General features: G+C 52.9%; 1 protein-coding gene across 4 annotated transcripts in view; it reads left to right on the top strand.

Moving 5' to 3' along the window:
* Positions 1 to 8,483, top strand: part of SEC14L5 (SEC14 like lipid binding 5) — a 41,990-nt gene extending 33,507 nt beyond the window's left edge. For all 4 annotated transcript variants that reach the window (XM_025416598.3, XM_025416603.3, XM_025416599.3 and 1 more), the window contains 3 exons: positions 168 to 395; positions 1,314 to 1,492; positions 4,340 to 8,483. In XM_025416598.3, the coding sequence (XP_025272383.1) occupies positions 168 to 395; positions 1,314 to 1,492; positions 4,340 to 4,448 (516 nt within the window). In that variant the 3' untranslated portion in view covers positions 4,449 to 8,483. The remainder of the gene's footprint in view (positions 1 to 167; positions 396 to 1,313; positions 1,493 to 4,339) is intronic.
* The last annotated feature ends 11,979 nt before the right edge of the window (positions 8,484 to 20,462 follow it).

The raw sequence follows: 20,462 nt of genomic DNA, 5'->3' as shown, positions 1-20,462 counted from the left end.
GAGCTGTTCTTAGACAGTGGAGGCTGGGGCCTCAGTGGCCCATCTTCCCTACAATGAGGACTGGAGACCCAGGTGGGTACCCACAGTACCTCCTGCAGCTGACCTCCCATCCCAGCTCCCCAGGTAGGATCCCAGACCAGACTCTGACTGTGCCCCTCCCCATGCAGGTTGCAGTGGAGATTCTGGAGGGGGAGTCAGTCATCACCTGGGACTTTGACATCCTGAGAGGGGATGTGGTGTTCAGCCTGTATCACAGCAAGCAGGTGCCCAAGCCTGGCCCCCAGGAGCCTGGGGCCAGGGCTGGCGGGCAGCTGACGGACAAAGGCTGGGTCCTAGGTGTGGATTATAGCCGTGTGGAGGCCCCTCTCGTCTGCCGGGAAGGGGAGAGCATCCAGGTTTGAATTCCTTTGTTCATTTAGTCATTCATCACGCAGGATTGAGTGTTCACTGTGTGCCAGTTATTCCAGGAGCGCCAAACTAGATGAACTAGATCTGGCCTTTGACCTCAGGGACCCTGTGGGACAGTCAGGGAAAAAGACTGAGCAGATCCAGAACTCTGGGGACCCCAGAACCCCAGCCCCAGAATCCCTTGGACTCTTGTCAAAGATGCAGATTGCCAGGCCCCATGCAGGAGTGTAACTCAGAACCTTTGGGCACGAGGCCTAGACTCTGCATCCCTCACCCTCTCCCAGTGATTTCTGATGTGTAAGTTCCAGAAGCTATGCAGCAGAGACGCTCCATGTCTGGGGACAGAACTCAGATGAGTCTTGGAACATGAACCCCCTTGCTACTCACATTCTCCACGAGGCCAGAGCTTGCAAGTCTTCTAACACCTGCCTCACTCACTCACTCACTCACTCACAGTGTGCCAACAAGCTCTGGTGAGCAGATCTCACCACAGGTCCCTGGGCAGCAGGCTGTCTTGACCTCACACACCAGCGCCCCCAGCCCTCCCTGAACTTGCTTTTCTTACAACTAACACCCACAGTCTCACTGTCCAGGCCCTCAGCTAACTCTAACCAACCTGCCAGTTCCCTGCCCAAATCCCTCCCAGGGCAGCAGAACAAAAGCCCCACCAAATCCACGCATTTAACCAGCTGTATTTGTGGTCCTGCAACCACAGCCTCACCCCAGGCCTCCACGCTCACCAGATTCAGAGGGAGGCTCTCAGCCCCCAGAGATAAGGAGTAACAGCAGAGAGGTCAAGGATGACTTTGGGAAGCCCTGGAAGAAGTCCTGCTGGTGGACTGGTTTAGCAAGGGGCTCCCATCCCCAGGCGGACCAGAGCCTCAGGCAGGGCTCCTGTGTTGCAGGGCTCCCATGTGACCCGGTGGCCTGGCATCTACTTGCTCCAGTGGCAAATGCATAGCCCCCCTGGCAATGTGGCCTGCAGCCTGCCGGGTGTGGAGGACGTCCTGACGGCCCTGCATAGCCCCGGTCCCAAGTGCAAACTCCTCTACTACTACGAGGTGCTGGCATCTGAGGACTTCAGGTAGGCGGGGCTGGAGTAGGGAGCTTGGGCAGGAGGGGCCCCCCTACTTCCCTCCAGGCCAGGCTCACAGCACTTCTGAAGCCCCTTCCTTCTGGGCTGGGGGCATTGGATTCACCTCCCCTACTCGCCTTTGACCTTATCCAGGCAGGACTCCAGCACTGGGATTGTTAAAATTCTCCAGTGGTTCAGTACATGTGTGAGCAATCGGATCAAACACTATGTCCAAATGCTGCTCCAGCCACAGAACCTCCCCTTCAAATGAAGCTTTGGACAGAAGCCCCACATACCAGATAGATCGTGGTGGGGAGGGGAGCCCAAGGCCCTCCTATTTGGACCTCTTCTCACTCCTAGAAACCCATAAAACAGGGTTGGACCATCCTAGAACATTGCAGAACAGTGTCTCGCAGACACCTCTCCCCAGGCGTTGCTTTCAGAGAGGCAGGGAGGTGTTGTGGTTATGACCTCCAGCACCTCCTGGTTGCTGTGTGACCTTAGGCAAGTCACTTAAGCTGTCTGAGCCTCAGCCTCCCCATCTGTTAAACGGGGACCACTGAAACCCCTACGTCATGGGGTTGTCATCAGGATGAAATGGTTGGGGGAAGCCTGCCCTTCACTGAGGTATACAGTGAGCACTTGATAGCAAAAATGGAGCAGAGAGTGAGGAGATGGAGTAGGCATTTTCTTCAAGGCTTTACATTTTATCTTTTAAAAACAAACATGATTTTGCATCCTGCTTCATGAAGTATCTGTGTTAGTTTCCTTATTTTTCTCTTCTTTTTTTTTTTCCTTAAGTAGGCTCCATGCCCAACATGGGGCTTGAAATCATGACCCTGAGATCAAGACCTGAGCCGAGATCCAGAGTCAGACACCTAACCAACTGAGCCACCCAGGCACCCCTGTGTTAGTACCCCTCTAAAAAGAAGCCTTTGTATTCTTTACCATGGAGTCAAATTGAGGCTCTGGCAGGTGTCACATCTGTATCCATATGCAGGTGGAGCTCCAAGTATCCTAAGGGCGCATGCAGCTCAGTGTGGGAGATACTGGGCCAGCGGTAAACGGCTTGTTTTGGCCACTGGGCACCAATGCAGGAGACAGACACTGTAGACACAAGGGTCTGGGGGTTGCTGCCTCCAGGAGGGCAGGTAGGCTGAAGGGTGGGCCAGACGCTGCTGGCCAGCCTGTCTGGACTGGTCAGTGTGGGCCAGCCTGGCTGCCCGGACCTTCAACAGCTCACAGAGAACCAGTTCAAGGGCATGTCCCTGGCTGTCCCCAGTAGGCAGGCAGTAGGCTGGATCCCCGGGGTCCAGACACACAGGTCTACCATCAAGGACCAGGAGACCACATGACACATGTGTGTAATTATGAACAGTACTGTAGGGACACCTGGGTGGCTCAGCGGTTGAGCATTTGCCTTTGGCTCTGGTCGTGATCCCGGGGTCCTAGGATCAAGTTCCGCATTGGGCTCCCTGCAGGGAGCCTGCTTCTCCCTCTGCCTGGGTCTCTGCCTCTCTCTGTGTCTCTCATGAATAAATAAATAAGATCTTAAAACAAAACAAAACAAAACAAAACAAAACAAAAAAATACAGTACTGGGGATCCCTGGGTGGCGCAGCGGTTTAGCACCTGCCTTTGGCTCAGGGCGCGATCCTGGAGACCCGGGATCGAATCCCACGTCGGGCTCCCGGTGCATGGAGCCTGCTTCTCCCTCTGCCTATGTCTCTGCCTCTCTCTCTCTCACTCTCTCTCTGTGTGACTATCGTAAATTAAAAAAATAAAATAAAATTAAAACAAAACAAAAACAGTACTGGATGCCATGAAGGTATTCCAGCCTGGGGTCCTCACCCAAGGTTACACAGCTAGGAGGTGCCAAGCAATCATGCTTGCTCTCGCTCTCTCCCTCTGTCAAGTGAACAAAATATTTTTTTGTTTTATATTTTATATTTTCAGCACAACATGTTTTCAGGGCACAGGACAAGGGGCTTGACACAGGATGGGCAGGAGATATGGAGGGGTTCCTGGGAAGTGACACTGGAGTTGAGACCTAGGTGGCTTACACACATATCGCCTCGGGGGAGTAGGTGGTTGTCAAAATGCAGACCCTGCAGCTGTGGGGCCGGGGAGACTCTGCAGCTCTAACAAGCTGCAGGGGGTGCTGGCGGTGCTGGTTTCCACACCAGGCTCCCAGTAGCCAGGCCCCTAAAGCTGCGCTGGCCAGCAGGTAGCTACTAGCCACACATAGCAATTACACTTAGCTGTTACAGCTAAATGAAAGCCAAAAATCAGTTCCTCCGCTGCACAGGCCACATTTTGTGTGCCCAATAGCCCCAACGTAGCTGATGTAGAATGTGCCCGGGCTCGCAGAAGGTTCTCCTGGACAGCGCTGCTCTGAAGTCTGGAGTAGAAGTTAACCAAAGTTAACAGTCAGGAGAGAAAGTGCTTCTGGCAGCAGGTGCAGACCTGCACAGATTCCAAAACAGGAGGCGCGTATCAGAGAAGCTGAAAGGAGGTGTGGGGGTGGGGGGGCTAGGGATAGAGCTGGGGACTGGCAGGCTGTGGGGCACCCTCTGGGCCATGCTAGATCCCCGGCTCAGGGGAGCCCCTGCAGGTGTGTAGCAGGCTGGGCTCTTAGGGGCTGGGGCAGGAGGATGGGTGGAGCCTCGTTTCTCACCGTAACTTCACTTGCTTTTCCCTCTGCACTTGCCCTCTGTGCCTGGGGTGGTTACCAGTCTTGTGGTAAGAGCCCTGGGGCCCCATCTGCAGCATCACCAGCTTTTCCACTGCTGTGTGAGGGCCCCAGGGTTCCGTCACCACCCGAAGGTAATGTGAGTGCGACGCTCTTCCTCCCCAGGGGCTCCATGTCCAGCCTGGAATCCTGCACCAGCGGCTTCTCCCAGCTCAGCGCCACCACCTCCTCCTCTTCGGGCCACTCCCACAGCAGCCCCCTGGTCTCCAGATAGCTGGGACTGAGCCCTGTGGGGCAGCCCTTTGGGGCAGCCCGCTCGCCTCTCACGTCTGCGAGTGTCCAGGGGGTCCGGGACCGTGGGGGGCTACAGCCCAGGGAGTGGACACTAAGTTGGGGCATCTGGAACCAATGGCAATGATCCAGCTCGTGCACTCTTGAGGATGCAAGGACAGAATTACCTCCTGTGGGCTTCCTGTAAGGAAAAGCCCAGGAGCAGGTGGGTCTGCTTGGTCTGGGAGCTCAGGAATGTCATCAGGCCCAGCATCCCCTCTCCACCTCTGGCTCTGCTTTCCTCTCCTTCTCAGGGGCCCTCCCCATGCAGGGGGCCCCATCACCGTTAGGCTCCCCCTTTCCCACCAGCTCAGCTGCAGAAGAGAACCTCTCTCCCACAAAGTCCCATCCGAGCTCCCAGAGTTGAGTCTAATCAGCCCATCTGGATCCCACACTGCACCAATGACAGTTTCCAGGAGACCCGAGAACACTGATTGGCCAGCAGGTCCTGTGTCCGATCTGGACCCATCACCATGTGGGGATGGGGTCTCAACGATTGGCCCACCTGGACCACATGCTTGTATCTGAACTGGTTTGCAAAGCATAAAGGGGTTGCCTCTAGGAATACTGGGGTACTCCACAAAAAGAAGAGGGAAAGAACTCTGGGTAGGCAGAAATGACTGTGCTCACAGCTGATTCCTTAACGATGTCCTGTGTCTCAAGACATGTGTGTCCCATGACATGCATCATGAGCATTTACAGGAGTTACAGGCTTCACTTTCTGTGGGGAGCAGCCCACCTGGACCGGAAATCCATTTTCCCAGCACTTGGCTAGGAAGTCAACCTGACCACCGCTGACTTGAGGAGGGTAGAGAGGCCCAGGCAGTGACGAAGTGGCTCTGGCTGTCTTTAAACTCCTCTGGAAGCCCTTTCCTTTCCTTGGAGCTGTTTGACTATGACTTTTTTGGTTGTACGTCACAGAGACTCACACAAAAGGGTAACAAGTCATGAGTACGTGTAACTGGCCAGTCTAGGAATCCTTGCTTCAGGTAAGGCTGGATCCAGGATCCAGTCCTGGCATCAGGACTCCCCTGTGGGGAGGAGGAGGTTATGACTCTGTTGTGTCTACCCCGGGGCAAATATGACCCCTGGAACCAGCTTCAATATTGACAGACTTTCCCTAAGTTCCAGATTTTTGGGTATCCTTGGATACTTCTTTCCTTTCCTGGGCTTCCAAAAACACAACAAGTCAGAGGTTACTAACTGGCAGCCTGCAGTCTGATCTGGCTTTTGTTTTATGCCTATAGAGAGATTTTTGAAAAATATTTTGTTTACTTAACAGAGGGAGAGAGCGAGAGCAAGCACAAGCAGAGGTAGAGGCAGAGCGAGAGGGAGCAGCAGGCTCCCCGCTGAGTAGGGAGCCCAACGTGGGGCTCGATCCCAGGACCCCAGGATCATGACTGGAGCCAACTGCAGATGCTTAACTGACTGAGCCACCCAGGTGTCCCGCCTATAGAAGGATTTAAAAACGGGCATTTCACACAGAAATCAGGCTGTCCGGCTTCCCTCAGGCATTTGGGACTGTTGACAAAATGGGGCCACTTTTGCCATGTAAAGGCAATACAACTGTGTCCCTGGATGGGACCACCCCAAATCCTCACCTCTCTATCAACCAGTTCACCTCACTCAGTCACATTATCTGGCTGGGAGGGACCTCACTGATATGGCTCTGTCAGTAGCAGCCCCAGGTGCCAAGTGGGGCCAGATGGTTCAATGTCAGTCTTCTTTCATAGTCTTGCTTACAGCTGAGGTCATCTCTGGTCAATACCCAGAGTTACGGGGCCTTGCCCAAGGAGTAGGTTTACAACCATGGGCTTCATGCTTCCATGCAGTCTCGGCGTGATGGAGCAAGGAGAGCAAGGACTTCCTTGCATACCAACCTCACCCCAAACCTGGAGCAGAGGGAAGGAGTTATTTTGTCAGAGACATCTTTCTCCTTGCAGAGAGGGAGTCTCATCCACCTGTTTGCTCCTCAGGTACAGGAACAAAATCCAAAACTGCATCCAGCATCGAGGTGTGTGTGCACATGAGGTAGACAGGGGGAGCCTGGAGACGTTCTCCAAGTGAATTGCCCCCACGTCACCAGGTATTTATCAGTCAGGATTGTGAGATACTTTCACCAGTCTTTAGATGAGTTTCTAGCTTGCTTTCTAAAACCCAGGTGTGCCCTAGAAGCATTCTGGGGTAAGCTGCCCTGGCACTCCCCACATACTAATCGCATTAATTGTCTAGGACTAGCACCAGGGAAGGATGGAGAAGCCTTTCCTTGACTTGGGATTATACATGGCTTGGCAACTGGAACTTGTATCTGCTGTGAACAGTCCAGCCTCAGACTCTCTCAGTTCTCCCCCTGAGAGCTCATTCTTTCTCCTTTAAGAAAGATCTAGCTCAAACTGACTTAGGCAACGAAGGGACTTCCATTGGGATGGCTAAGGGCTTTCTTGCTGCAAGTATGGCTGGATCCAGGAGCGTGGTGTCCCCAGGCTCGTGTGCTCATCCTCTCAACCTCACCCAGGCCCCTTGGCTCTGTATCTCTTCTCACACTGGTCTCATCCTCTCCTCCACCCAGTGGAAAAGGTGGCTGCCAGCAGCCCCAAGCCTACAACCACAATCTCTAAGGCTCAGAGAATTCTCTTTCCATCTCAAATCCCACAGAAGGCTCTGACTGGCCCTGTTTGAGTTGATAGGTCGCTCCTACAGATGTATTGGCCAAGGGGCTGTGGGTCCTGTGATTGCCATTTCTTCCAGAAACAACAGTGGGATAGGAGAGAGCAGGTCACCCCAGGACAAGGGAGGCTGGGTCACAGAAGCAGCAAATAGCCATGGCGGCATCTGCTGCCATCCCCCTCCCTTGCTGGAGGTCTCTGGGGTCTAAGCTGAAGCTCCATCAATCAATAGGTCTTTCCTACCTTTGGGAGGCGTGAAATTAAAAATCCAAGGAAGGGCTGCCAAGTTCCTGGCTTCTGTATTTCCCTAGACCTCAGGGTTGGAAGCCCCTTGGCTTGGTGTTTCCCCATCTTGTTCATTAACCTGTTGTGACCAGGACAGAAACAACCCACAAGCCAAAGGATCCTGCCCATGCACTGTGTTTTAGGAGCTTGGGTCTTAAACTTTAGATGGGGCGGGGTTCAAACCCCAGCCTTCTTTTCACTAGCTGTGTAACCCCCAGCAGGTGACTTAACTCCCCCGTGCCTCAGTTTCCTCATCTGTAAAATGGGGATATGCCTACCTCATTCACTGGGTTGTAGTGGGACGAATGAGAGCAGCTGTAGAGTCCACAACCCAGTGCCCAGCACACAGAAAGCACATGATAGGGGTAGCCCTGGTGGCGCAGCGGTTTAGCGCCGCCTGTAGCCCAGGGCGTGATCCTGGAGACCCTGGATCAAGTCCCACGTCAGGCTCTCTGCATGGAGCCTGCTTCTCCCTCTACCTGTATCTCTGCCTCTCTCTCTCTCTGTGTGTCTCTATGAATAAATAAATAAAGTTTAAAAAAAAGCACATGATAAACGTCACAGGTTATCCTGATGATCGAAGGCTTCCCAACCAAACACTCCAGACTCCTTCCTGAGGATGCCCGCCTGTCACTGTTTCTCATGGGACAGAAGGCTCGGCACCACGTGCATCTGGAGGAAAGTGGGTGTCAGACTATTCCTTCCCTCTTACTTTCCCATTTAGAAACTGCTTGCGTTTTTCTGGGCAAATCCACTAATCTGGAAGAGCATCATTCAGAGTGGTTATTTCCACTCTCTTCCATTCTCTGGCTAGAGGATGTTCTCTGTACAGGCTGAAATAAGGGGTTTCTGACAACTTCTTCCCCCCACCCTGCACTCTGGAATATATTGCTCCTCCTGTAAAACGAACTGTTGGATGAGAATACTGTAATTCTGTTCCCCGCACTCGATTTCAGCCAGTAAAACATGACGTTCCCTATTTGCCTGATCATTTGCTCCAACCGAAAGCATTAAACGTTTCAAGTGTGGATGTACCTCAACTGTCTACCTCCTTAAACCCTGGAGGTTTCCCTGGGCTTGTTACTCTGCACTGTTTTTTCTAAGACTCAAAAGCATTTTCAAAAGGAGTGATAGTACCCTCAAAGGGTTGCAAGTTGGTTCTTGGGCGGAGGTGGAGGGGAGCCCATTAAAAAAAAAAATCACGTTACATATAAAGCACAGATGCACGGTAGTAGTTCTCTAGGGGTGCGGCTGCCCGAACAAATTATCACGAACTTGGTAGCTTAAAACAACAGGAGTTGATTCCCTCACAGATCTGGAGGCCGGAAGTCTGAGATTCTGAGATCAAGGTGTTTGCAGGTATTCGTTCCCTCCTAACACTAGGAGAGGATCCTTCCTGCCTCTTCCAGCTCCTTGCTTGTGGCTACATCGCTCCCATCTCTGCTTATCTGCGGATGGCTGCTTCTCTGTGCATCTTGTAAGGACACCAGTCACTGGATGTAGGGCTCATTCTAAATCTAGTAGGATTTTAGCTTGAGATCCTTAACTGATTATATCTGCAGAGACTACTGTCAAAGAAAGTCACATTCTGAGGTTCTGTGTGGACATTAATTCCGGGGTGGGGGGGACATTATTCAAACCATTGCATGTGCATCTCGTGCATAAATAGATATGTGTAGTTTATCAATGGCATTAAATGCAAATCCCCCGGCTCTGCTGACTTGGAACCTTGAGGTGGGTTCCTGGATTCTATTTGCCAGGTGTCCAAGTGAAGGTGAGGGCCCTGCCGTCCATCTTTATGGGCCAACTCTGCCTTGTTCCCTGGAGTTTGACCAAAGTCCTAGCCCTATGTCCAAGGACAGCCAGAGTGCTGAGGTTGGGGTTTGGGTGAGGGCCCTGTCCGGGGCACCACCTGTCCCTCCCGTGAGCTTCCTTGGGACACAGAGCAGGAGGCCAAGGATCCCACTTGGGGGAGCAGAGGAGGTGTAGTTATTTTATGTGACTGCTCTGGGGCCACCTGTCTATACTGGCTTTGGTTACCCAGCCCTTCCCAACGCATCCAATTGAGGGGGAGGAAGCAGCCCTTGGCTGCTTTGGTACAGTGCGTATATTCACTTTCTGGGATTTTTCCATGGATTTCTCTGCAACTGCGGGCAAGAGCTCTTAAAGGACAGCTGACTGATTCCTGCATGTGGTGGGTGTTGAGAAAGACAGAGGTCCCTGGGGCAGGCCAGCTGGGATCAGGTCGGAGCCATGAGTCACTGCTGACGTCTATCCTGGGCAGAATTGCCTCCCCAGATGCCCCTTGGGGTTTGAGGGGCCCAGAGAGGGTGGATCATGCCAGGGCTCCCTTGTGGCCTAGAGGCTGCTTCTGGGACCAATTCCTCCTCTGAGGCCAGGGGTCAGGTCCAAAGCAGACCTCTGGGGCCTCCACGGAGGCAGGTCTCAGAGCACTAGTGGGGAGTCTAGGCTGGGCCTGGAAGGAGCCGGAAGGAAAAGTGCCAGGTGGTTCCCAGGGACAGAAGAGGTGGCTGTGGCTTCCAAACTTCTCTTCCAGTCCATTTCCCTCTCCTGCCTTCAGTGCTCCCCTCCCCTGCCAAGGCATTCCTGAGGAACACAGGTCCCCAAAAAGCATAACTTAAAACCTCTCACTTAAGAGTTTCCTGGAGCCCAAAGTTTTCTGACACACAGACCCCTTTGCAAATCCAATGACAGCTTCGGGCCTCACGCTTGAATTGTTCCCATATTGAGGCTAAGAGCCTTTGAAAGCCCACTTGTTAAGCCCAGGATTGAACCTTTTCCTGGAGACTTTCCTGATGCTTGAGTTTTATAGAGCATCCCAGCAGCTGTGTGTTACCATGGCAACTTGCACAGCATGCAGGACTCTAGGGATTCCAAGTTGGGCCACCAAGACATCTGGTCCACATTCTGTGCCCAGGGGTCTTTCATCACTACCATGAGGTGGGGAGGGGATCCTCATGCCCCCAGAACTATTCCACATTAAACCCCAACTAGCAATCCCGAAGCTTGAGGACTTGAGCTCTTGCATATTTGTGTCAACATGTGTCTCTACCCACCACCAGAGGTAAGCGTCAGAATCTCAAAACACTTTTCTGCCTCTGCTCCATGTCCCATCTATGCTCTGCAAATGCCTGAGTCCAAAATGTGCCTCTCCAGGAACAGTACATTAGGACTGTTAGACTCTTTGGATAGCCAAAGACCCCCAAATATAACACAAAGTGCCTCAAGCAAAAATGGTCCATGTAATTGGTCCAAGAAGGATACTGGCTTCAAGCATAGCTGGATCTAGGGGCTGAAACAATGTCCCTTTTCTCTTAATTTGGTTCTTCTCCACACTAGCTTCACTCTCCTTCTCCACATAGTTCAGAACCTGGCAGGTGGATGTGTTTTTCCCCAAATTCTAGCAGAAGTTCCAGGGTGGGCTCTAGTGAGCCCACTGGGACAGAGTATCTCTGACCCATTTATTCATGACATCTGGGACTTGGAGGGGATGGTACCAACCAAACCAGAGGGATGGAGAATGGGGAGAGATAGTACCATAAAGGCAATGGGAGGGAGGCTCACAGCCATGGCTCTCAGTGTCCTGCCTACCTTCTCTGGGCTTTCTCATTACCACCGGGAGGCATCTGGGATGCAAGAAACTACAAGCTTCTGGTAGCTACTGCTGGTTGCTGAAACAGAATTCAGCCCCTCTTTAGGGCAGGCTGGAAGTGCCAGTGAGTTAACCCCCAAGAGAAGCCCCCAACCCATGATGAGAGAGTGTTGGCTGACAAACACCCCACAGGAGGCACAATCGCAAGCTGTCCTCTGCATTCTCCCAGAGACCCCAGGTGATCAAGTGGGGAGCTGCTCACTAGTGTACTATGTACCGGCTGCCTTTCCTACCCAACCTCACTTTCCTGTCTCCCACCAGGGTTTCTTGGGGGTCACCTCCCAAATAAACTACTTGCCCTCATATTCTTATCTCAGGTTTTGCTGCTGGGAGGGATCCAAAGACAGAACACATACTAAAAGAAGAGGAACTGGTGTTGGGAAGGCAAAATACATAACTCCACACAAACAGGGAGGGTGAATGTATCCTAGTCCTTGAACCAGGGACCGCTCCGGCACACCACGATGGACCTTCTTCAATCCCTCTGGCCTAAAATCCATCAGGCCCATTCACAGTACTGTAACATTCCCAGCTCAGCTGCCAGCCCAGCCAAGGACAGAGAAAACTCTGCAGAGGTCAGAGTTTTCAGGACAAGGGTTTCTATAGCCTGTTGCCTCAGAACCCCTGGAGGTGCTCCCTGTAGATTCCCAGACCCCCTGCCCCTCTGGGACAGGATCTGGACATCTGCAATATGATTCTCTGAGAACATTGTTGGGGAAATACACTCTGACCTGCAGCTGGGCTCAGGAACTGTGTCTTAGGAATATGCAAACGTGATTCAAAGGTGTTTGGGAACTCCTCCAAGCTCTTGTCACTACATCCTACCCTTGAACACTGGGAGCAAAACACCAAAGGAGCCTAAGGACCAGTTGTGCACTAAAAGAGAGCAAAACACAAAATGAGACTTCCAGGTGGAGCTGAAACACAAGTTCAGCTGGTTGTTTACATTTCTGGAAGGAGGAATTAAAACTTGAAGCATTTGCCTAGTTCCATGGATAAGCAGCTGTCCTGAGGTTCCCAGACACACTGTGAACACCACCCCTCCCTTCCCTCCAACCTGGGTCACAAGCCCAGCAAACAGGCTGAGTCAAGAGGTAGAAATTACAGCAGCCTGGCCGTGGGCAGCATGGCCTTCGGGGATGGTTCACTAGGTGTAGGCTCAGCATGCCCAAGGGTACCGACAACATGGCCTGTAGCTCCTACTGTGGGACAAAACACAGCACGCTGGAGGGAGTATCGGAGGCTGGCATGGCAGTTCTCAACTTCAGGGAGAGAGATGTGTCCAGTTTAATCAGATCGGTAGTGAAATGGAATAGAGAGGCCAGGCAAAAGTGGGTCGAAACAGGCTTTTAATGGGAGGCGCTCTCGGGGGAGGTTCTGCAGCCTGCAGGGGAGGGAGAGAGCGGGGAAGTGGTGCAGGGGAGGGCAAGTGGGCTCTTTAAGGGGGGAGGGGAAGGGGTTGGTTGTCCTACAGGGTGATGAATATTAGGCACATTACTGGTGGAATTGGCCTGGGGCAGTAACTGCCCATGCCCTTAGATGGGGTCTGGGGAAGTACTGCTCAGGTTTCCTGCAGACGTCCAGGCTTCCCCCAATGACGTGTCCTCTGGCAGTCTGCTGGTGGTGGGAACGTTCTGAGGTGGAGGCCACAAGGTGGGTGGTCCATCGCCATTGTGTTGATTCTTCCTGATCCCCCTTGATCCTGGTTCCCCTTGATCCTGCGGGCCCAACATTCCTACAACATTCCTATCCTTTTCTTGTTATAGGGTGTCCTTTCAGATCTGGCTACTTCCTGCTGATATAGGGGCTAAGTGGGGTCCCGCAGAAGTGGGCAAGCGGGAGTAGGGATGTAGGAGTTGGTTGACACATACTCGAGACATTTCCCAAACTTGTTCCTGGATGAATCGGAGAATGCAAGGGGCCACCATTAATAGTATGCCGATGATTAGGAGCGGGCTTAGGAGGGGGAGGAGCCATGTGGTTAGTGGGGGCTGCCACCATTGGGGTGTAGTTGGGCCGCCAGGGTGGTACTGGGCCTGGAGAGACTCACGAACTCTGGTGAGTGTGTGGAGATTGGTCTCTACTACACCTGTTTCATTGATGTAGTAGCAGCACTCTTCGTTGAGGAACATGCAGGCTCCTCCCTTGTCTGCGGTGAGGAGGTCCAAGGTGCGTCGGTTCTGGAGCGCCAGCCGGGCCAGAGAGGTTATCTGGTGTTGGAGGGAGGCCAGAGACTCAGCTGAGGCCTTGATGGCCACTCAAAGCCTTTCAGATAGGTCCCTGGTGGAATCTACAGAGTGGATTAAGGCCCCTGTCCCCAACCAGGGTTCAGGCCAGGGAGACCTCAACAACTAGTGGGAGAAAGATTGCCCTTTTTTGTTTTTTGGGGGGAGGGCTGGCAAGGAGGGCTATTTCTGCCTGACTATAGATAGTTAATCATAGAACTAGGGAGACAGGCACAGAGGAGGGAGGCAGAGGTATTGAGAGATTTAGATAGGGTGCCATTGCACCAAAATAAACCACTGATAGGAGCGTGATGAGAGGTGACGAGAGGTGACGAGGTGACGTTTGACTGGGTGACTCTGCAAAGGGATGAGTTAGGGGTGGAGTAACAGAAGGGGAATTGATGATTAAGAGGGTCAGTAAATAGGGGAACATTAGTGAGAGAGGGATGAGGCACCCGGATGTGTGGGTGTGGGGCTGGTGGGGCTGAATGCATTGGGGAGGGAACGGCCACAAGGGGAGTTTTGCCTAAAGCAGCACAGATAAAACAATGGGACAGATTGCCCGTGCCAGGAAGGTTGGCAAGGGAAGTGCCTTGTTGGGTAAGTTTTACCCAGGAGAAGGGGTCCTGGTCCTGAGGTGGGTTAGTCTGTAGGTGGGTTTGGAGAAGTTGTTCCTGTGCACGTATAGGGTCAGCTTTTGATCTTTTAGGGTAGATTGGTTTTGTAAGACCCTTATGTATGATCTAGATTTGGAGGGAGGCGGTAGGGTAGGAGGAGCAACCCCAGCGGTAAAGTTTCGCCATTACCCCCGTTGCCCAGCAGGGGTCCCAAGGGTCCGGAACAGTTAGGGCATATTTGCTGGACTGTTGGTAGAAACGACAAGGTTGATGATGGGCCATAGAAGGACCGGTGAAAGGACCATGACAAAGATGATAGATATTGCAGTACGAATAAGGACAGCCCCCATTAGTTTGGACCCAATAATTTTGACAGTTAGGATGAGTCTGATCACAGGTGAAACAGATTATTGGATCAGAACTAGGATTAGGACCAGGTGGAGGGAGGGAGTAAAATCTATCAAAGGTGAAATTGATGCTAGCCTGGCAACCTAAAAGTTGACAATCAGGGGTAGAAATAAGGTGAGACAGGATTCCCTGGTCCCAGGTTTCTGTCATGTAAAATAACAAACAAACAAACAAACAAAAATAAATAAATAAATAAATAAATAAATAAATAAATAAATAAATAAATAAAACAAACCTCCACCTAAACCCAGGGTCAGTGGTAGAGTGACTAGGAGGTAGGACCAGGAGGAGGATGGCGCGAAAGCTGTATTTGAGTAGGTCCCAAAGGTTGTGCCGTCCATACATCTTGCGAGGAGGCTCGCTTTAATTTAGAGATGTGTACCCACGGGTGGTGTCCTGTGAGTTTGGCGGCCGTGGAGGTCGTAAGGACCACCGTATAGAGACCAGTCCACTTAGGCTGTAAAGTTTTTGGGTTTAGTTCTTTTAGTAGGACACTATATCCTGGGGCCAGGAGTGGGGAGTATCTGATGTGGGTTCTCCTGGAGTAGGGGTGACTGAATCCGCATGGGCCCCAGGAGGGCTCTTAGAAGAGTTAGGTAAGGTAGGCAAGATAGGAGAGGAGGAGATGATGATGGAAGATTTTGAGTGAGCAGGAAAGGCTGCCCATAGAGAAGCTCAAAGGGACTTAGACCCGACAGCCCTCTCAGGGTAGCTCTGAGCCTTGTTAAAGCCAGTGGGAGGAGGGTTGGCCGGGACAGGCAGGCTTCAAGGGTAAGTTTGGTGAGATGTTCCTTGAGAAAGCTGTTGGCCCTCTCTACCTTACCCGAAGACTGGGGGGTGATACGGGATATGGAGTTTCTGGGTAATATTTAGGCTCTCGGAGACTTGCTGGGTGATGCTGGAGATGAAAGCCAGGCCATTGTCAGATTGTAGGGTCCGCAGGAAGCCGAATCTCGGAATCATGTGTTCGATGAGTATGGTGGCCACACATCGGCCGTCTCCTGAGCTGTGGGGAAAGCCTCTATCCACCCTGTAAAGTTGTCCACTAAGGTTAATAGGTAGCGAAAGCATTTATGGTGCGGCATGTGGGAAAAGTCAAGCTGCCAGTCCTCGCCAGGTTGGTGGCCGCAGAGCTGGTGATTGGGTCCCGGCCTGCGAATTCCCCCTTGAGCGTTTACAGTGGAGCAGGTTTACAAGATTAATGCACCTCTCCAATAACCTTTCGGAGATGTGGATAGTGGAAAAGGGGTTCTAGGAACTGGTGTAAGGCCTTGGGACCAATGTGTAGGGATTGATGTATGTCTGGGCCCCACCAGTCATTGTCCAACCTGAGCAGTTGGAAGGCTGACTTACGGACTCAGGGTTTCCTCCGCGTGGAGGCACCAAGGATCCTCCGAGACCGGGCTGTCGGATTTCCAGTGGCTCATCATTCGACATTGAGGGCGTGGCCGCGTTGGCTCCTTGGGATTGGGACATTGACGGGCCCAGTGTCCCTCGGTGCCGCATCTGAAGCGAGCCCACCGGCCGCAGGGCTGCACCAAGGCTTGGGTCTGGAGCTGGACCTTCTGCTGGAGTCTAGCCTGCCTCTTCAGTTCAGCCACTTCCTCTCCGGTGTTAAAGACTTTAAATGTCATTTTCACCAGGTCGGGAATGGGAGTTTGAGGACCCTCCTCGGCCTTCTTTAATGTCTTATGGATATCGGGGGAGGGCTGAGAAATAAAATGGGTCGCCAAGACAGTAGTCCCGGCGGGGAGGCAGGGTCCAGGCGGGTGTACTGGGTTAAGGCCTCAGTGAGCCTATTAAGGAAAATGGCAAGGTTTTCATCTGGGTTCTGAACGACTTCCCCGTTTATCATAGTTGATGGCCTTGTTAGAGGCCGCCCGCGTGCCAGCGAGGAAACAATGGCCACGCGGTCGCGGCGCCAGCAGCCACTCCGGATGATCCCGTCCGGATCCACGGCGTCGATGCCTGGCATCAGTCTAACGGCCCCCGGCATGTTCTCGGGCAGTGGCCTGAATACCCTCCCTTGCCTCCGTGCAAGGGCTGCAGGCTGGACAACATGCAAATCAGGCCAAGTCAAGTCCTATGCCTGGGCCAAATCTTGGAAATCCTTGATTCCTTGATTCCTGGATTAGCAGAGTAAGAGCCCAGCCATTTTTCAATTTGGCAAAGGTCCTGGAGCGAGAAAGGAGCCCGGCCCCTAACAACCCCTTCAGCTCCCGCCACCTCTCGCAGGGGGGAGGCCAGGTCAGAGGAGGAGGAGACCTTGTGGGATCTTGTGCGCACGGAGGTCGGAGGGGAGGCAAGAGCTTGAAGGTTGAGGGTCAGAAATGGGTAAAGAAATGTGTGATTGGGAGGCAGGAGGAGGAGGAGAGGGAGCAGGGGATTTCAGATAGGGAGGGGGCAGGGGGAGAGGTTCCCCTGACTGGGGGACAAGTGAGACCCTCGGGAGGTTCTGAGAGGGGGGAAGGAGGATAGGCATCAGGGGCTTTTGTTTCGGGGGCAGAAGGAGGTGGCGCCCGCATGCACCGGAAGGACTGGAGCAGTGGAACATCAGGAACAGAGGGAGGGGTGAGAGCGGAGGTTCCAAAAAGCCTCAATGTAAGGGACCTCAGACCATTTACCCTGGCAGTGACGGAGGTTGTTCGGATCCATAAGGATCTGGTAAGACGGCGTTTTCTGGGCTCCTGTGAGAACCCCAGAGTTTCGAAATTGGCCGGTAGACAACCCAAGGGCAGTTCCCAGGATTCCTGCCGGGTAACCCAGAGGCTGAAAACAGGCGTCCCCATTTGCAGCTCAGGGTCACGGACAGAAACCGAGGTCACCGTGAGGATGAGGACGTCTCCTGATCCCCAGGGACCGGCGGAGGGCCACCCGGTGGCTCGGTGGAGTTGCCCTGGTGCGGCCGTGGCTTCAGGCAGGACCACCCGGACAGAGGCACAGAATCAGGGGAACTTACCCGGTGTTTCCGGGCGCTGGGTTCAGTTAGGGTCATGGTAGGGAGAGGAGAGAGGCTCCCCACCAGCGGGGGCCTCGATCTCCTCCCGGGTTTCGGCACCAAGTGTCCAGTTTAATCCGATCGGTAGTGAAATGGAATAGAAAGGTCAGGCAAAGTGGGTCGAAACAGGCTTTTAATAGGACATGGTCTCGGAGAGGTTCCATGGTTCCGAGGCCCCGCAGGGGAGGAAGGGAGAGAGCAGGGAAGTCCCACGCAGGGGAGGGCCAGTGGGCTTTTTTTTTTTTTTAAGATTTCATTTATTCATTCATGAGAGACAGAGAGAGAGAGACAGAGAGGCAGAGACACAGGCAGAGGGAGAAGCAGGCTCCATGCAGGGAGCCGGACGTGGGACTCGATCCCAGGTCTCCAGGATCAGGCCCTGGGCTGAAGGCAGGGGCTAAACTGTTGAGCCACCTGGGCTGCCCCGCCAGCGGGCTTTTTAAGAGGGGAGGGGGATAGGTATTAGACATATTACTGGTGGAATTGGCCTGGGGCAGTAACTGCCCATGTTCTTATATGGGGTCTGGGTAAGTGCGGTTCAGGTTTCCTGCAGAGGTCCAGGCTCCCCCTGATGACATGTCCTTGGGCGATCTGCTGGTGGTGGAACTGTGGGACCCAAGAAATTCAGAAAATGTCCCCCACCCCTGGCCCCTAGATAAGCACACCCTACGGCCTGTAGCCCTAGTCAGTTCCAAGAAAAACCCGCAGAGCACACCCCATATCGGAATGAGGAACTAAGAGCTTGAGAAACTTCCCCCACCCTTACTGAAAACCCCCTAGACCACCCCATAAAAATCCAGCTGTAACCCACCTCGTGGTCCAAGTCCCTGATCCGCTGCGATGGGTATACTTGGACCCAGCTCCAGCTTGCTAATTAATAAACCCTTGTGTGCTTTCATCGGTGTCCATTCCTTGGTGGTTTCTCGGATTCGCAATCTTGGGCACAACAGGAACGTTCTGAGGTGGGGGCCACAAGGTGGGGGGTCTGCCGCCATTGTGTTGGTGCCTCCCGATCCCCCTTGATCCTGCCGGCCCAACAAGACGGGAAGTCATGCAGACTCCACATGGAGTCTGGGAAACTGGCCTGAGCTATTTCATTTCTCTGAATCAAATTCTTCCTGAGGTGAAACCAGACCAGCAGTACAGTCCATGGACTACAGGATGGGCTCAATTAGGCTCTTGGACTCATGTCTCTTTGAAGCTCCCCTTGCTAAGAGGTGAGTGGGGGCTGACTCTGGGGGTCTTGGGGACCAGCTAACAGAACATGGTGGAAAGGAGGTATGCCAGTTCTGAGCCAAAGCTTCAAAAGGCCCTTCCAGGATCCCCATCCACATCTGGATCCTGAGCCTGAGCCAGCCTCCCGGAGGAGGAGGCACCAGGTGAAGCCGTCATCAGCTGTGGCCATCCCAGACCAGACCCCAGTGGGCCCATTAGCTGTTCCAGATTTACCAATAGGCCCAGCTGAGATCACTGACCTCAGCCGACATCAACAATATCACCTAGTTTGACCCTAGAATCGTGAAAGATTATTATTTTTTTCAGAAGGAGTAACTGGTGGTTGTTTTAAGCTGCCCAAGTTTTGGACTGGTTATGCAGTACCAGGTAAGTACTAGTTATTCCGTGTCTTAGCCTGCTCAAGTTGCTATGACAAATACCATACACTGGGCGGCTTATAAACATCTCTTTCGGGGCAGCCCTGGTGGCTCCGCGGTTTAGGGCCGCCTTCAGCCCAGGGAGTGATCCTGGAGCCCCGGGATTGAGTCCCGCATTGGGCTCCCTGCATGGAGCCTGCTTCTCCCTCTGCCTGTGTCTCTGCCTCCCTCTGTGTGTCTCTCATGAATGGATAAATAAAAAAAATTTTTTTTTAAATCTCACAGTTTGGGAGGCTCGAAGTCCAAAATCAAGGTGCCAGCAAATTTAATTTTTGGTGAGGGCCCACTTCTTGGCTTGTAGACAGCTACCAGCTTGCTGTGCGTTCATATGACCTCTTTTGTGCGTGCGGAGAGGGTGGTCCCGTCTCTTCCTCTTGTGAAAGCTCTAATCCTATCACGAGGGGACCACCCTCACAACCTCAGGGAAAACTAATTAAACCAAAGGCCTCACCTCCACACACTAGCACATGATGGGGGAAGGCAGAAAGCGGAGCGTTAGGGCTTCCACATAGGAATCTTGTGGGGACACATTCAGTTCATAATGTGCATCTCTTTGAGGACCTGCCGAGAGCTTACAGTACCTCCCTCATCACTCATCCCAAAAGATCTGCTGAGCAGTGTAATATGCAGTCATGGGGCGGGGGGGGCGGAGGGTGGGGGGAGAAGGGGCTGCCAGACATTTCCTGAAGACCCTTCCTGGCCACAGGTTGAAAACTCAGATACTCACAGGGTGGCAGGCCACAGATCGCTGGGGCTAAGATGACCTGGAGAAGGCAGGCCCAGGTGGGGACCAGGGGTTCTCATCTCTAGCATCTCGTTGCCCTAGAAGGGCATTGGCAAGGGCTGCTGGCTCACCCTCTTAAATCAGAAATCTGAAGTTGTTTATATCCTGACTTTTAAAATGCTGGTAACTAACTTAAACTCTATTAAGTAATGGTGCAGACTAAACCACTTCCGGGGCAGCCCTGGTGGCGCAGCGGTTTGGTGCTGCCTGCAGCCTGGGGTGTGATCCTGGAGACCCACGATCAAGTCCCACATTGGGCTCCCTGCATGGAGCCTGCGTCTCCCTCTCCCTCTGCCTGTGTCTCTGCCTCTCTCTCTATGAATAAATAAATAAAATCTTTAAAAAAATAAAAAAATAAACCACTTCCGTTCAAAACATGGTCCAGACACGCAGTCTTGGCTTCACCTGGGAGCTTATTAGAAAGTCAGGGTCCTGTACCCGACCCCGGGGCCAGAATCTTCATTTTAACAGGATCTCCAAGTGACTCGTGTGCACCATAAAGTGAGAAGTCCTGGATTAAACAAATAGATCAGGGAGCTGGAAGTGCTTTGGGCTGCTTGTTTATGACCCCAGATCCAGGTGAAGTAACCCCACCTGTTAAGACCTAGGCACATCCCGGGATGCCTGGGTGGCACAGTGATTGAGTGTCT

The sequence above is a fragment of the Canis lupus genome, chromosome 6, assembly GCF_003254725.2.
Source record: "Canis lupus dingo isolate Sandy chromosome 6, ASM325472v2, whole genome shotgun sequence".
NCBI lineage: Eukaryota > Metazoa > Chordata > Mammalia > Carnivora > Canidae > Canis > Canis lupus.
Note: the sequence above shows the minus strand (reverse complement) of the source record. Positions and strands in the feature narration are given on the sequence as shown.